The sequence below is a fragment of the Theobroma cacao genome, chromosome 4, assembly GCF_000208745.1.
Source record: "Theobroma cacao cultivar B97-61/B2 chromosome 4, Criollo_cocoa_genome_V2, whole genome shotgun sequence".
Taxonomy (NCBI): Eukaryota; Viridiplantae; Streptophyta; class Magnoliopsida; order Malvales; family Malvaceae; genus Theobroma; species Theobroma cacao.
Genome location: NC_030853.1, coordinates 16,255,273 through 16,274,437, shown reverse-complemented (window position 1 = coordinate 16,274,437; position 19,165 = coordinate 16,255,273). Strand labels below are relative to the sequence as shown.

At 30.6% G+C, this 19,165-nt stretch overlaps 1 protein-coding gene across 1 annotated transcript; it reads right to left on the bottom strand.

Annotated features, from left to right (window-relative positions):
• Positions 10,727–17,390, bottom strand: LOC18601578. Its single transcript, XM_007032563.2, has 10 exons — positions 16,971–17,390; positions 15,329–15,628; positions 14,761–14,844; positions 13,859–14,338; positions 13,247–13,382; positions 12,958–13,120; positions 12,639–12,767; positions 11,879–12,073; positions 11,300–11,422; positions 10,727–11,122 (listed from the first exon to the last, which is right to left on the bottom strand). Exons 2-10 carry the CDS (start codon positions 15,603–15,605, stop codon positions 11,009–11,011), a joined length of 1,701 nt encoding a protein of 566 aa, XP_007032625.2. The 5' UTR covers positions 15,606–15,628; positions 16,971–17,390; the 3' UTR covers positions 10,727–11,008.

The following is a 19,165-nucleotide window of genomic DNA, read 5'->3' as shown; positions in this document are numbered from 1 at the left end:
AATTGATTAAAGTCAACGGAATGATTGTATCAGCCAAAACTATGGTTTAATCCAAGTGAATTTCTTAGTTTTGCTATTGTTAAAGAAAATACCAATATTGATAAGGTTTTTAATTATTTCAAATTAGAATAAGGAAGGTGCTATATGTCCAATGACGTTGTAAGCAAGATAAAGACAACAGAAAGATAGACTTTGAAACTAATATGTTTAATTTTTCTTTTTCCATATTTGAGAGGAAGAGGTTCGAATCTTGTTTTTTAAATAAGAAATTATGTATCAATCAATGAGTTAAATGTTCGAGTACAACTAATATGTTTAATTGAAAGAGGAAGAGAGGATAAATAAAAAATAAAAAAGGATTAATCACTAAATTTTTTGTGTTTTATTCCTAACAATTATTATGTGTTTGTTTTAATAATAGAGTTCAATCTTTTTTTTTTAACAACAACACGTGACACTCAAATGGACATGATTTCGATTTAATGATTTTAGCCGCACCTTGCCTTTAAAGATTCAATGATTCACAAAATTTTACGATTCACGAAATAGAATTCAATACAAAATTTTAAAGTTTTTTCATAAAATAATAATTTTAGTTAATTTCTATAACGGCATCGTAATTCTTTTATATTTTTAGCATTTGTAGCTAATAGCCTAATAGCGAGAATTTTCTTTCCTTTTCTTATTCGTTTATTAGCTCCTTTTATGAAGTTTTGTCACCTTTTTCATGTTTTGCAGCAATCATAAAAAAGGGAAATAATCTTACACAAGTTGTAACTTTATTTTGCGTCTTTATTCGTTTATTTAAAAGACAATTTTAAATCCTATAATAATAAACCTTATATAATTGAGACATTGAATCAAGACCTAAGGTCATGCTGCCATGTCACAGAGCAATTGACATATACATGAATTAAAATAAACACTGACACATGAGCAACCTTTTGTCCACTTAGATGCCCAATTGGAAAACCAAAAAGAAACGAAATGGAAGGTAACCCCATAATACCTTGTGCTTTGAAACTTGGGGTTGGTTAAGTGAAATGTCAAAAGGCAGCCAGGAAATGGGTAAAGTCTACGAATTGACTTGTTGCCCTCCAAGACCGGCGTTTATAGTCTTCTAGACAAAGGAGGACCAAATATCAACCACTTGCAAATACATGGTAATAATGATCATGTCCTAATCACTTCTCTTTCTCCCCCCACTTTATTTTCTATTTTTAAGCAATTTTGGATGAGCAACTACTCTCCATTGCAATTAGAAATTTAGACTTTCGTGCATCAACATTTTGTAAAATTTAAACCCAATTCAACAAAATTGATTACCCCAATAATATAAAGTTGCTAGGATTTTTGTGATTTAATGTACAATTGGGACATCTTACTTTGTCAATCCCAATTGAATTTAATTAAGTAGGGGAAGAAGACTATAACAAATTTGCACCAAAGGTCGTGTTAAGAAAACTTGGGAAAGGTGGTAAAGCCAATGAGAGAAAAAAAAGAAAAAAGAAAAGAAACCCAATGGTAAAAATATTAGGAGAAACTTAATTATCACTCTAGAAGTATCAACCATGAACAAAATCCAATGTGGCTGTCAATTGCAAACAAGGTGGAAGTCTAGAGACCTTGACTTGATTTCTTGGGGTGGACATGTTCAACCCAAGCGTGACTCCAACGTCACCCTTTTTCTACTAAACACAAAAATTACTCTTTTTCAGCAATTTAGTGATTTATGTACTCTCTTTTTATTCTACACGCATAGTAATTTTTAAATTATTTTAAAAAATTTTATTATGTTATTGTATTCAACGAAATTCTTATGTTTTTGTTTTGAACAAATTAAACTTTTATAATTAATGCTTGATTACTTGTTATTAGTATAAATGTCATTTATAATTTTATATCACATACATAATGACATGATTATATAATTTTTTTTTTACCCTTAAAGTCAGCACCACATTAGCGTTACATGACATAAAAAATAACACGTGGTACTGCAACTAATGATAATTAACCAATTATTAATTATAAAAACTTATTTAGTCAAAAATAAAGATATATAATTAAATTGAATGTAACAAAAGAATATAAATTTATTTAAAATTTTAAAATAAGTTATAAATTTTTTCAAACATTATATCTTTATTGTTTTATTATAGAATAACCTTAGGCATCAATTACTTTTCCGCCAATAAGATTGATTGGTTCCAATAATTGAAAAAAGATGATTGGAACATAAAATTCTATCGAAATGATATTTCATTGAACTCGTGAAAAAATGCACGTTCTTTTTACATAAATAATTGATAGTTGAGGTGTAAATAATAAAAACTAACTATAGGAACGTATTACTATTTAATTTTGTTTGGAAATATCATAGTGGGAGAATACGGACCAACCAAAAGGAAGCAAGCATCACAATGCCGTATACGTCTTTGCAAACTAGATTTATATTAGCCGTAGTTGTGTTTGCGCTCACGCCTTTTCTTCTTCCGTCAAAATCAATCCCATTTGTACATACATGAATCTTAAAAATCAAACTATATACAGGTTCAGGCACCAACGAAGATCCAACTATAAACTTTACTCTATAATCTTTTTTATTTTTAAAAAGTAAATAAATTAACCAAAAAAAAAAAACCCTCTATAGTTATCTACTTTGGATAAGACCACCCTTTTGAGTGTTGGGACCCATTTTTATGGTGCTACAATACCTAGCCACCCTCATCATTAAGAGGGTTGAACCCTTTTCTCTCAAATTGTTATTACCATTATGGAATATTTACTTCAACTACTTCCAAGTAAACTTTATGATCTTTGCCATGTTATGTCATGCCCTCCAATCAAGTATAATATTAAAAAAAAATTAAATTATTTAAAAAATTTAAATAAATTCTTAATTTTTTATTATATTCAATCAAATAATTTTATTTTTATTTCCAATCAAATAATTTTTTATAAATAATAATTAATTAATTATTATTAATCAAAATATCACATGTTATTTTATCTCATATGATATGAACATATTATAATGATGATGATGTGAGATGTTGATATAACATAATAACACAAGTGTGTGATATTTTTCACTTTTTACGTCTATGCCACACAATAGTATACAATGATAAAAATAATTAGTCAACTGTTAATTATAAAATTTTATTTAATTAAAAATAAAAATACATAAAATTAATTTAATAAAAATACATAAAATTAATTTAATATAAATAAAAAATAATTTTTTTAAATAATTTTAAAATTTTTTCAAGTATTATATTTTTATTTTTTATGTTTAAAAAGTATGACGCAATATCTACATGGTGTGAAGGAAATGTACTTTCAAATTTGCTTCTCGACAATCATGCATACCAAACTCTCAAAATCTACCAATAAACATCCTCAAAGGTTGCTTACCAAACTTGTCCTTCTAGCAGGTCATTTATTATTTAATTAAATAATTGGCAGTTTGAGGTAGCCCACAATCATTAAATGTCTTGCTAATGTTAAATCAAAGCATTATACATCAATTACATTAACCTTAATCATGTTGGCCTTAGCTAGTCTAATGACTGTACCCAAAAAAACAAAACTGGTATGATCAAAATAAAAGTTAAATTAAAATTTTTAAGTCAAGTTATATTACTTAATTTGTTTTCTTGTGGAAAGTAGAAACAAAATTATCAATAAGTATTAGAATATGTAAATTTGTTTTAACATACATTCGGTAATTATTTTCGATAGAAAGTAGTTTTTTTTATAAATATCATTCTTTTTATCTTAAAATCTCAAATTTTAATTTAGAGAGATTTTCAAATTACAATATCAAATTGTCGTTGTCTAAGATATCCTATTAACGGTGTACTACATAACATTCTAATAATTCGAGTTGGGGATCTCCAGATATAGCAAGATCTTGAGTCATGACTATATATATGGGCAATTGAAGCATAAGTTTTGCGCAAACAAATAAGTTATTATCAAGATAATGACTGGTCCATTAATGGGAAAAATGTGCGCAAGAAGAGGAGGTGGCGAAAGGATAAAATTAAGTGGCAGAGTTAAAGTAGTGATGGATGATAATTACTGTCATTTTTTAATTTTTTATTACTATATTATAAAATTTGAGATAATTCATAATTTTGTAAAATTACCTTTAATTACCTTGTAAAATTCTGGATCTATCTCTGATAAAATCAATATTAAAAAATCGTTAATGACAGCCGAAAAGAAAGTAACGTAGAGTAATCTTGTGGATATCTAGTTGTTGTGAATAATGGAACGGTTTTATAATTTTCCTAAAAGAAATCAATAGGACAGGTTGGTTGCTTGGTGAGGGCAGGCACAGCGTTGCGGGGTGGGCGGTATGTTTGGTAGCAGAAATGGACGTGGTTGCGATCAAGTTGTAAAATGTCAGCGTCGACTGATTGAAGGATGGGGTGGGATGGGATGGGATGGGATGGGTTGGGAGTAGGCGTGGAGGCCATTTTTCACAACATTTTTTTTTCTTCCTTCTTAACGAAACGCGGTTTCGCGTTGTCAGAAGCAATGACAAAGGAAAGAGGAAGAAAAAGGGGAAATCTGTCGGCTTGTATGCCAACTTGGCTTTGTTTTCATGTGGACAATTTAAGTCTGTCGCACGCCTAACAAAGCAATCTAATATACCATATAGGGATTTCACAACTCATTTTTTAAGCCATTTAATAAAATCAACTCAAAAATAAATAAAAAAAAATTTGAGTCAACTTCATGGTTTTTTTTTTTTAAAATTAAAAATGAATACCAAATTACTAATGGATTGATAAATTTTATTAATTTTTTTTTTAAATTTAAAAGTGTCAAAAACAAAAAACTTCTCAGATCAGCCAAATTTATATATTTAAAAAATATTTACGGGAAGAGAATTTTTCTAATGAAGTTGTTCAACGGCTGAAGATTTAGTTACTTGAAATTTTTTTTCCGAGAATGGTTACTTGAATAGTAATTGTAGATAAATTAAAATTATTGGGTAATTTGGTTATATTTTTTTCTCTATATAAATGTATAAACTTTAAAAGTGTTAAAAGTGGTTGACTTAATTACTTTTATATAATTTTGAATCAACAATTTTATTATCTTTATCTTTTTCTTTAAATTAATCAATTTGTTTAAGTTTAATTTTAGTCTAGATACAATAGTTAAAATAGTTACATTTTACTTGAATTTTAAAAAAACGACAGCATAATATTTAAAAAAAAACCTCTAAACTATTCAGAAAAATTCAAAAAAATTCTTAATTTTTTATTGTCTTCAATCAAGCATTTATACTTTTATTTTAAGCTAAATAAAATCCAAACCCTTAACAACTCTAAGGCATTCCTCCAAATGGTTATACTTTTGTCCTACCCCCAAATCTACTTTTTATTCTTATTGTTCATTAGGGTCGTCCAAATAAGGCATATGAATTGGGTCATAAGAATTTGCACTTAAAGCTAGCATAGTGTTCCTTTAAGTCGATAATTGTCTCATGGGAGGTTGTATTCTAAGGAATGATACATTATGACATATGGCTTTAGTATCTAGTGGAGCGAATCTTCTTGGATATAAAGATTCCTTTCTATCGTCATCTTGAGATTGGGAACCATTTGGAGTAGAAGTTACTTCAGCAATCCCTTTCCTTTATCGATAGCCATAATTGCCATTAACCTTGCCAATTTTTTCATCATTTCCTTTTTAGTTTTCTTGATCTTATCCATCCGGCTTGATTGTTTGTTTTCCATAATTCTGATTCTATCTTACAATAAGGTATTATATGCATGGCAAACGGGCTGCATTTAGAAAAGAGCACAATGTTTTTAACTTTTCGTGCGTGTTACATTAAATAATCCAATGTGACTTCATCAATGAAACTTCTTGTACTTATTCTACAAGTTTGTTTCCATGTCTTAGTAATCTCTTTCACTTTCTTTAATGTTTTAGGGTTACCATAAGAAAACTTAATTTGGTTAAGCTTGTGAGTCATTGGGACAAATTGTTCAGACTCAACTTGTCTCCATACCATAAGTGGGACATAGCTGATTGCCACCCATGGCCTTAAATGAAACTGATAGCTCACTTTCACAATTGTCCAATACCGATTGATGGGCCATCCACGGTGCTCTCAATACCATTTACTATCTTATGAGGCTTCGGAGTCTCGAAATCCATGCTTGTTTGGGTTTTTGCTCAAGCCATTCACTTTAGAAAAACTCCTTAATGGGAATGTTGTCGGAAGTGTATGGTGCATGGAGCTTACTCTTTTCACATTCGAAGTGGCTCTTGGTCCAGATATGCAATAGCTACAAACACCTAATCAAATAACTTTCTCCATTTTGTCGATAATAACTTAGCGATCTAAAAGTTTTGCCAAAATTGCTAGTGACACATTGAGTTTGTTTTCAATTGGCTTGAAAAAAATCCACCATAGCAACCTCGATATGTCCCAAAACCTTTAAAAAGACCATCTCATAAATTGCTAATGCCATAATACTTATGCTTTGTTCATATTCTAAATGCTTCATGATGAAACTGTGTAGGAAATCCCATGGAATGTAAGTACTTATTCTTTTTTGTTTAACATTCATGTCAACTTCTTGCACACTAATTCCCATGATTTTCACGATCGTTTTTCGGTGGCTTGTCTTTTGTCTCTTCAAGTAAAGCTTATCTTGTAAAACCCCACTTCTTAAATTAGGTTTGATTTGTAACCTACCTTGGTGAGCTATTAATTTGGTGTTTTTGAACTTAAATTTTGGACTATATTGACTTAGAAAATTCATTTTTTGATAACCAAATGTGTTTGATTGAAAGTTAAGGCTATTGAAGGGTCAAATGGAATGACTTTGAACTTAAAAACAACATTTTGTGCAAAATCTATTGATACATGTTCATCATGTAGCGATAAATCAAACATAGAAAATGATTTTGAAAGACATATGAATAGATGAGCCAATCTATTGATAGATAGTCAAATTTATTGATAGATAGGTCTGATTTATTGATAAAATGGACTCAAACTGGAAAAAAAATGAGGCATATTGGTTTGTTCTCACTCATTTAAAAAGCCCTAAAACCTCAAACTTTTCTCCATTTGGTAAAAATATGGTTTTTCCTTGAAAACCTAGTCATTCTTCTTCTTTTCTCTTAAATCTCATCTTCAACAAAATATATGGATTTCTAGCTTTCAAAAGTCATTTCAAGCTTGGACTTTAATTCTAAAAGATATTGGAAGGTTTAGTTCACTATTTTAAACTTTAAATCTAAGGTTTGATTTCTAGAAATTTATGTATTCTCATAAATTTCTTTTATACATGAAAAACATAGGTTTTGAGTTGGTTTTGGAACTCTTAAGCTCACCAAGGTAGAGTTGTCTTAAACTCCAGCTAGTATTAGACTTAAATCCTTTAATTAGAGCTAGATTAGCTATTGATTTGTTGAGTATGAGTTGTTGGAAAATATTTGTGGAAGGATTAGATGATCATTAGTCTAAGATTATGTTATAGAATCAAGTACTAATAATGGAAAACTTCATGGTAAGTGTTGTGGAGAAAGTTTGAATTTTTAGAAAACTGAGTGTTCCACAAAAAATGCTAAAGAGTAAGGCACGCTTTTTTGAAGTGGGTAGATGAGGTGTTTTTAATTATTTTAGTATAATTAAATATGGCTATTCTATAACCTTGCATATGAATTAATTTCAAATGAGTTTGTGCTGTGAACAAAGATTTACAAGTATATTTTGACGAGAACTATAGACTAAATATATTAGTCTACTATGTATTACTTTTGAGCATGAAGAACAAGCCTTTCAAAGTTTTATCATCTCAAACATTTCATTTTTCTATGATTGATTTATGATTGATGTTTTAAATGTTAATGTGATAATTGATTTATCCTTGGTGAGGCCATGGTATTTATGGTCATTTATTTTGAGATTATTGATATGGTTGATTAACTCTAGTTGTGGTTATGTCACAATCTCTATAATATGTTGGTGATAGGTTTTCACCTTTTGATTGAATGTATATTTTAAACATTTGATTATTGTAATTTGGTTGTTGAAGCCTATTGGGATAAGGACTTGTAGTTAGTGGCAGTAGGCACTAGCCATTGTGCGCAATGAGTTTTGGTGAGTTGGTTGAGGTTATATCCCAAAACTCACAATGATTTATAGCTTGAGCTAGTTGAGGCATTTTCTCGAGACTCGCTAGGTATTGTTAGTTGCTTGAGTGCTACCTTTTCTTTTGGTCGGTGTCTATGTGAACCAGACTGGTCTATTGTGATGACAGTAGGTGATGTGGTTGTCCTTGGCTAATGCTCCATGATTTGCTTGACTTGATGTCTAATATGATGAACTTGTATCATGGATGATGTTTATATGATGTTTGAATATTGATTATTTGACTATTGATTAATAATAGTCTTGGTTGAAGTCCTAGTGGTGAGTTATAAGCTAAAAAGTTGTATTTTGTAACAAATCTATCGATACATTGCACTAATGGATCAATAGATACAACATAAAACAGTTGGAAATGCATTATACTTTGTATTTATCGATAGATTGAGGCAATATATCGATATAAGGGACAATCTATCGATACATGGAGTCAATGTATCAATAGATCAGGATTATTTTGAAGTTTAAATGTTTTCAAGAGGTTTTTTAAATATAAAAATGAGTTTGTTTTAGAATCTTTGACAACCTTTATTTATGTTTCAAATACTCCTAAATTGATGTTTAACTCAATTTTATCTATACTTCTTGAATTGGTTTCCAAACTTATAAATATTCTTTAAACCAATGCCCTAAAAATGAACTTGAGAGGGAACAAATGAAAAACACTCCATATGCTTTAACTGTTGTAAGCCTAATGTATGCTCAAGTTTGTACCAGACTAGACATTGCATTTGTAGTTGGAATGTTGGGAAGATATTAAAGTGATCCAAGCTTATATCATTGGGGGGCTACAAAGAAGGCAATGAGGTACCTTCAAGGGACTAAAGTTTTATGCTTACATATAGACGATCTGAGATCTTGAAAGTTGTTGGATATTCGAATGTAGACTTTGCTAGTTGTGTTGATTCTCAAAAGTCAACGTTTGAATATATCTTCATGCTTGTTGGGGAGCTATATCTTGGAGAAACACAAAGCAATCTTTAGTTACTGCTTCTACCATGGAAGTTGAGCTTGTTTCTTATTTTGAGGCTTCATCGTAGGGTATTTGGTTGATAAGTTTCATCTATGGGCTTCAAGTCGTTGAATCTATTTCTAATCCATTGAGGATGTATTCTGACAATTTAGTTGCTGTGTTCTTTGTTAAGAAAAACAAGAGTGGAAGTCAAAGTAAGCACATCGACATTAAGTACTTAGTTATCAAAGAACACATTAAAGCAAATGAAATGCTTATTGAACATATTCATATCGAGTTGATGATAGCAAATCCTTTGATGAAAGGCATGCCACCAAAGATGTTCAAGAATCATGTAGTGAAAATGGGATTGAGTATCGGTTTGTCACTTACTATTTGAGTTAAGATGCTAGCACATTTTCTTTGTAACAAGACTCTGAATTTTAGTGTGTTTTCTCATATTTGATTGTATACATTTTATGTTTGAGAACAATAAATATTTTAAGGATCCAAAATAAACATTTGGGGTTTATTCATAAAATAATATATCATATTTAGGAAGTTTATTAGAAAGAGGAAAATTGCATTGTAGTACATGGAAGCTAATCCTTATTTACAAGAGGACTTATCACGATGGTTCATGTAATTCTATTTTTCTGTTTAAGCATATAAGGTATAAGAATACTGTGTTTTGAACATTATTGTGTAATAAAAGTTCAAACCAAGTGGGAAAATGTTAGAATTTTTAAAATTCAAATTCTAGATGTTCCATATATTAAGTGGTCCTGAGTTTTATATTCTACAATTAACGGAATAATTAATATTCATTATAAACGGTAGTTTTAATGGGATTGTGATAACAGCTTGTTATTTGGAAATTTTCTGATTTTGAGAGAGCAGCTATCGCTTTCGTGGGAGAAATTCTATTTATAAAAAGGACAAATCACGAGTCCCCAACTTAGACAATTCTGAGTGCCCGATCTTTATCATTGTGAGTTGCTATTGAGTTGGAAGAACCCATAAAGAAGTTCGTGTTGGACTATTTGCTATGGCTGAAAGTTAAATGTTATGATCTCAACTTTTCAGCTTCCATTTTGCTCTGTGATTTTCATATGTGAACATGTTTTATATGTACATTTGGGAATGTCTTACAATTTCTTCATTAATTAACAAAATATGTTTAATTTACCACATTGGGCACCCTACAATCCACTAAATAAGCATGATTTCAAAGAAAGCTTTCAACCTTGTCAACAAGAACTGTGTATTTCCGAAATAAAAAAGACATTCTTCCTATAACTTTTTCAATTAAGTTAATACTAAATAACAATGATTAGCATGATTTGTACCCTAAACTAAGATAAGTTTTCCCTGGAATTGGTTTTGAGGGAGTCCTTAAACTAATATTTTACTTAATAAATCAACAGTGATAATTTAGCAAACTCTACATATTTTAGAGTTTTTTTTTTTTATAATTGGAGAAAGAGAGATTCGAATCCTGCTCTTTAAACAAGGGGATTATGTACCAATCCATGAGCCAAATGCTCGGGTGCTTTACACATTTTAGAATAACTACCGAGTTTTTACTGCCAATGTATTGATTCTCTAAATAGCAGGCATGGAAAAGGTCAAAGGTACTAGATTCATAGTAAATTTGTGTGACATTTCTGAAAGATGGTATTACAAAAGCAAATGTATAAAAATTTACATCAATATATTTGCAGTAAAGATTTCCTTTTCTTTTCCTTACATTGTTAAGGCTGGAATTGTTGACACTTGAGCTTGTACAGAATGAGCATCTTGATCCTCCATACCAGAGTTTCTAAATCTTCAACAGCCATATTTGCACCTTAGCAATCATGTCAATTATCATCAACAGTCACAAGTGTAGGTATTTGGCCATGATCAGAAAAGTCAATCTTGTTCAGTCTCAAACAGCACAACACTCGCTCTGGCAGTTCTTCTTGTTTTTGTGCCTGTTAATAGAATGCAAAGACCATTAGACTAAGGTATAACATTCAGAGGTTGCTTAAAGGAAGTTGTCAAGATTACAGTTTCCTTGATGTTATTTATTATCTTATGATTTATTGATGACCAGTCATTGATTGGTGCATAGCGCCCACACGATGAATGCAATCAGATTGTTGTCTTACCTGGATGGTTAAACCCAGATCAAGTATTCCATTTTTCAAACGATCTCGAAATGACTCAAGTCCCTTCCTTGATATGTAGCTGAACCGATGAATATCCAAATCAATCTCAAAGTAATTGGGGCCCTGCAAGAGAAAGAGAATCAACAATCTCATAACTAATTCTATACTGCTAGTGATCATGGTAGTTACAAAATACTGTCTATGGATGCATGCATGGTGTATGCACTTTCTAAATTCAGACAAGCTAAAAACAACTCAAGCAGAGGAACTGAATGAAAAGGTTTTATACTATCATGACTCTGGAACAGACTTAGAGTTTGCTATGTATGCTTCAAGAATGGAAGACACTGAAGCCCATTGGAATTATCTCATGTAGTGTGTGAATTCTTGTTTAGAAACAGTATCTAATGTTCTTGGATTAGCCTAGAATTTCAGAGCACTAGTTAATATGTGTCCCCCAAACTACATGAGTTGTGTGTCCAAATCATGTCTTAGGACAAAAATTTGGGTTAATTATAGTGCGCTCATCTCACTAAACACTGATAGACCCAATGGGCGAAGTAGAAACTTATGCCATACCTTATAAAAGTTGTGCTGCGGGCGTGAGAGAACTGGCTTTTCATTGTAAGCATTTACAAGCTTCTTTTCTGTGGAACTCAAACTGAGATCATCAGGATTAACGAACCCAGCAATGATCTTTAGCCTTTCTCGGAAGGGAACAGTAGACTCTTTTGCAAAACCTTTAACCTTTTCCATCTCATCATCAACCAATTTCTGGAGCAAATGAGAAACTTTTAGCCGATAGTACACAGTGGAAAAAGGAGGCAATAAGGAATGAATAAATTAGGTTACAAACAACAATTGGTAAACAGGAAACAATATAACATTGATTCAAAAAAAAGATAAGTAGATTCTGTTTTTCTGTTTCTTTTTTTTATCAAATGTTCATCTTTCACATTAACTACTACTCTAGAACTACAAAATATGCTAGTAAACAAGAGTGCATGAATGTGCATGCCAAGACAGAGATGCTACATATGCACATTCATTCTTCATCTGCATGCAAAGAAATAGTACCCAAACAAATAAGAGCTTTTAATTCAATCTCCTAAGTGGATTCTCTATTAGCAAAGAGGAATAGCTCAGAATCTTCTCATCTCACATTCTGTTTAAGGACACTGTGACTACAGATATTAACAATGCTTATTCTTATTATGCTGCAGGCTATAGTGAGTCCTGCAAGCTATGGAATTACAACAGGCTGAGTGCATGATCTGAATATTATAGAATTAAATACAGGACTCATTCAGAAAGAGAAATTTTACTTTTATTATGTTACCTTGATGCTCTCCTGATATTGAGGAGAGATGACCCTGTCAAAATACTCAGAAACTTTGAAATAAAGAACAAGACTCATTCCTTCACCATCACTATCACCAAGGAACATTGCAGCTGGATAAGTAGGCAACTGCAACAGGACACACAAGATGATAATAAGATACAATATAAGAAATTACTGGCAGGGATTTTTTGTGGTTTGATGGATGAAATTGCAGTCCAACAGCCCACCAAGATATGCCACAATGATTAAAACGGAGAAAAAGCAATAACCGCAAAAAGCATAGAACTGTACACTACATGATTACTCCAAAACATACCTGAATATTAACAACTAAAAGAGGAGGGACTTTCCCATTTGCTTTCACATTAGGAAGCTCAATATGTTGAGCAATGTGATTTATCTTTCTTGGACAGATAAATAAGTCAACACCTATTGGAGTATATGGGGAGTAATCAGGAGCAGGGGACTTTCGCTTATCTCTGTACGGCAAATTAATCAACCATGAATAGTTAAAATTAAAAGGCATAGAAATATATGTGTGAATTTCTTTATAATAACAACTAATATAAGTGCCTACAAATCAAGGGTGAGAATCACTAGCATACTTGAAAAAGGTCTCGCCTCGAAGTTTAAAAGTTGACGGTGGAATCTCAGACCAACATCCTGGATTTGGCTTCTCATCCTTGCTACATGGAATTATGTATCCTGCTCTGGGACGATATAAAAATTGTTTTGATGAACCTGTATATACATCAATGAAGTTGAAATTGTACATAAAATCTTGAAAGAAAATACAATCAATATATTACATGACATGACATCTGAGCATTTGACTCATTGATTGGTGCATGATCCCCCTGCTTAAAGAGCAAGGTTCGAATCCCTCCTGCCCCAATTATAAAAAATATATATATTACATGACATGACATGACCAGCACCAGAGCATTTGGCTCATTGGTTGGTGCATGATCCCCTTGCCTAAAGAGCAAGTTCGAATCCCCTCTCTCCCAATTAAAAAATAAAAGATATATATATATATATATATATATATATATACATATATTATACACAAACANATATATATAATTATATATATACATATATTACATGACCAGAAAAGAAGGGTAGAAATTCTGCCAAAATGCAGTGCAAACATCTATCAATTTATATAAATCAGAAAATTTTCATCAGAAATATAATTAACTGAAATTACTTACATTCTTCAAGTTTGTCTTCTCCATCACATGATCTCCTCTTAAAAGAAAGCCTAAAAACTGCTGATTTTTTCTTTTGGGACTGTGGAGCCATACTTGATGTCAAAATCTTCTCATTGAAACTCACAGAAGGAACCATTCTGGATAAGCCAGATCTTAAGATTTTCTCTTCAGAATTATGCCTATCCTCTTTCAGACCTTTAAAGCTTCCATAAGGATGATCTAATACTTTCTTCCTCCTATTACAAATATCATCGGCACTCGCAAAGTGCGAAAGCTCATGACCCTGATTACTAATAAGAGAAAATCGGTTTGATTCTTTGAAATCATCTTTGCTCATTTTACCTCCATCTATTTTTAAATAACTTTCATGGAATTCTTCATATTTACACTTGCCATCCACAAAGCATGAAGAGCTTTCATACTGAAGCACCTGACCACTCGATATATTCCCAATTGCATTGCCCGCTGATGGAAAACCATCTGGAAAGAAAAATCAAGACAAATTACATACATAAGATTGTCATAGATGATTAAATCTTTCCCTTTTCTGTCCAAATCAGCAATATATAACTACACACTCAACAACATATACAGCTTGCAATGTAGTGTACTAAACAAGGCAGACTACATAACGTAACATACCAAAAACACATTTTATCTATTATTTAAATATGGAAATTAGCAATCATAACTATGTGATATATTAGCCCCAATATTGTCTAAAATTCAGCAGATGCAGAAAAATATAGTCCAGATAATGCCTATTAGTTTTATCTTGCAACATATGGTGATTGATAGTTCTGCTCCAAATCACTGCATTGCTATGCAATCATGCTTTACTTTCTTTTAAAGAAAGCAGTACCCTTTAAATACAATCAAGGAAAGGTTGAATCTTTTATTACCTCCATGAACGCTGATGAAATCATCATCTGAATCGGATTCCAGAATACTGACTGAATCAAACCAAGCATCCTCTTGGCAAGTTACTGCAAAAAAGAAACTTCTTTGGTCAATTTCAAAATTCTTTTCTGGCCACAGTGTACTATAAATCTGTGGTAAAGAAACAAAAACAAAATCATCTTAGCTAGAGGGTTGGAAACTTCAAAAAAATGAATGAAATTTTGCTGATCAACCAAAGGAAATGTATACTCAAAACACCAGAGAAAACACAAGATAAAAAATGTTTTTCTGAGACATGTCATTGCATAGAATAAGATGTTCATTGGAAGGAAAAAGGGTACCAAAATGCATTTGTTATACTGTCATCTTAGACTAGTGCCAGTCATCAGAATCCTTTCTTACGTGACATATATGGCGAGAGACAATGGAAAGTTATAGCACTCAAGAAAATAAGAAGTCCCTTCGGAAAAAAGTTTTACACCCTTTCTTCAGAAGTTTTTCATAACCTTCTATACTCTTTAGCAAAATGTATTACAAAGATATTAATATTGAAGAAAAGAAAGGACCTACCATTTGCATCAATTTGGCTAAGATGCCACTGCAACTGGGTGAGATGGAATGTCGAGTTTGAAACTTCAGATCTTCTACAAGTAGTGGTTGCACCTTTCTCAAAATCCATATGTACATATTCGCTAACAGCTATATCCGTTACTCGAGCATCACTACTCCTTTTCTTGGTTCCATCTGTGATAGAACCAGAAACCTTCCCATGGCATTTTCTGGACCGACGACGGTGCCTCTTCTGTGTCTTGATTCTTTTAGAAGGTGTTGATACACAACTCCCCATTAAGACTGCTTAGTGACAGAACCCTGTTAACAACCAATATTTTCTACATCAGATATTCCAACCTTTCTGCAGGAAGCCTAAGCTGCTCTACGAAAAGCAAAGAACTTGCAACTAATGGTAGGCATTATCACATGATCAGTTTCTTTTTGTTTTAAAAAAATGTTTGTATAGGTGAACATATATGGAACCGTCATGGTCATAACATCGAATTCCTTAGCAGACAGAAAAGCACATATTATCAAACTAAAATAGATTTAAACAACTGAATTGAGAACCCAAAAGAAGTTTTCATAAGGATTCTAGAGCTTAGTAGTTAAAAGCCTAAACCAGCTATATTCATTAAATCAGATAAACCATTTTAAGAAGAAAAACTGAAACGTCAAAAAAAAAATGAAAAACCTGATAAAATCCAAAATCAACAAAACAAATAATTTCTGACAGGATGATCAGGGTCAGGAGGACCCCTGCTCAAACTGGAAGCAGCTCCCGTTCGAAGTTTAACAAGAAATACAAGACGGAAAAGCTGAAAAGCAAAGACAGATATAGGCTCCACATCCAGTGATTAAAGAGACCAAACGAAGAGGATTGAGGACAACTACACAAAAACGTTTTAAAAAAGAATGATGTACCCCCAAAACTAAAATGAATGAAATCTGCCCCACATCAGACAGGGATTATAAAATGCTCAAATAACCATATCTGACAGTGGAAACTGAGAGCTACACAATTTTATACCACAAATATGTATAATATGTATATAGATTAGCAGGTAACAAGGAGAAAATAATTTTTAAAAAAATAAAATTGAATCTAAAAATGGAACCCGAGAAATAGGATACAACACAATCTAAATTAGAAAAGAATTTCTGTTTTCACACCTAAAAAAAAAAGGGAGGAAATTTGTCGACATCGAAAGGAAACAAGACAATGTTCGAATAAAAATTATATGAAAACGACATAAGAAAAAGAATTATTAACAACATATTTTATTTCTAAGAAAAGGGTAAAGAAAATAGAAATTTTGAATCCAAATTGGCAAAAACAGAACACACAAGCTGTATTATAAAAGAATACAGCCTCTCTGGTATGAAATCAACGATATGTTGAGACATTCAAAAGCGGATATCCTTACCCAGAAAATAAAAATAAAAGGTAACGCAGATTGTAAACAAAACTCAGAAAAAGAAAAACCAGCAAACTTTGAATCCAAATTGAAAATTAAATGAAAACCAACACATATGCTGCGGAATACAAAACAAAAGCCAAAGAAAATCTAATACAAAAAACCAACGTTGAAACCAATATTAATGCATTCAGCCACCATAAGCAACAGCTAAAAAGATAAAATACCAAATAATAAAATACCTTGAAAACAAAGAAACCAAATAAAAAAATAATAAAGGCCCCAGCCTTTTTCCAGCAATGGGATCTCTCGAATAAGAGAGACTCTGCAGAGAAAGGGAGACAGAGCGGGAAAGAGATATGTCAACACATTCAGGTCGGGTCGGATCCAGGTAAAATGCAGAGAAGATCAAGCTGTTAAAGAGAGCAAAACAAAGAGAGGAGAGAATTTATAGGGCTTAAAAAAAAAGAAGAAGAAGAAGATATGTTTTTTTTTGGTTAATTAAGGGGTTAATTAGATGAAAAAAAGAGAAAATGGAGGGAAGGGGTTCTCTCTAAGTTGGGATTATTCCTCCATGAATTTAGCTCTTTTCCTTTTCTGGATGTGTTGTTGGTAATACAGACATGGAGCTGGCCGTTTTAAAGCTTGCTCTCTTTTTCTGTTCCTCGTTGGGTTTGTTAGTGTTGCCTTCACGCCATCTCATCCTCTCTTGGGTAAACAATGTGTTTGTTGGAGACGCATTTTTTGTCAGGTAATGATTGCTAAGTATTATCTTTTTTCCTTCAAAAGAAATAAACTGAAAGCATTATCAAATAAGTTGTTAAATTATTTAAAAATATTTAAATAAATTTTTTATTATATTTAATTAAATATTTATATTTATATTTTAAATTAAATAAATTTTATAATTAATAATTAATTAATTATCATTAATAAAAATAATATTTATTATTTTATATTTACATAATACTGACATGATATTGATATGAAAAATAAAAAAATCACATAATTATGTTATCATGCTAAATTAACATATTATGTCATTATTAATTATGGTATGTCAACATCACATATTATCATTAATTATAATATTTTAATATTTCACATTTTATATAAAATAACAAATGATATTTTTACTAAGTCAACCATTAGTTATAAAAGTTTATTTGACTAAAAATAAAAATATAGAGGCTTATTTAGCTGAAAATAAAAATATAAGGGCTTGATTGAATGTAATAAAAGTATATGAGTTTATTTGAATTTTTCTAGAAGTTACTCATAAATATTTGGTTTTAAAACAATACTTAACTAAAGAAAAAAATAATCCTGTCAAATATTCAGTAATTTTTTTTATTAAAAATATATTGTTCAAACAAAATAAATAACATTTGTGATTTAGAGGTTTCTATTTTTATCAGATGATGTACATCAACTTTTCTAAATACAGGACTTTTACTTCGCTAAATGTTAAGGAAATATAAACTGTTACACAATTGTTAGATATGTCTAATTATGGTGACAGTTTGCTTTTCCTTTTGCCATATACATTTGTTTCTATTTCTTTGGGTTCTATCGTTGTGCTATATTATATTACTAAACTGCATGAATATATAATTCTTGCTAATAGAGGAAAAGATAAACTAGTATTAATTGAAAATAGTTATTTGCTTTGGTTTCAATTACTAGAAATCTACACCTACATATATAGTTAGAAAATAGTACTTATCTAAATAAGATAATAATTCTATCAAAGATTGTTAGATATATAATAAAATATTAAAAAATAACAAAGTATATAACCTATACTAATGGCAAATTAAGATAAGTCGTTGTAAAATATAAGGCAACAATATAATGTAAAGATCCTATCAATATAAAATATTTACTAATTTTTAGTAGCATCTGTCTTTTATATATAAAATGAATGGTTAAAGGTTGTCAAATTTAGTTAATTAGTTTATTCAATGATTACTGTGTACTATGTATATTGATAAACGAGTAGACCTTCTTGATTTTTTTTTATTTTATTCAAGGAATTGAATAGATAATTATTGAAATTTAAACATTAATGTATAAAAGATATGTCTAAATACTATGGATTCAAGTTTATGCAAAATAAAAATATATAGATAAAAAATAATATTAAATTACAACTGATAAATATTAAATAAATCTATCATCTAAGTATTAAAAGTTCGATATTATTGTTTTCAAGTATTTTTTATTGAAATAAATAAAAGCAAAAAAAACCTCCAAATGTAAAAAATAACGCAATTTTGACATAAGGTGTACAAACAAAATTAATTTAATTGAGAATGACAAGTATCAATTAATTAACCCAATCAATTATCTTACTTTTATATATATTATAAACATAACATATCAAAACAACGTAACTTGAAAATCTCAATTAAAGGTTTTAATTGGTTACTTGTAA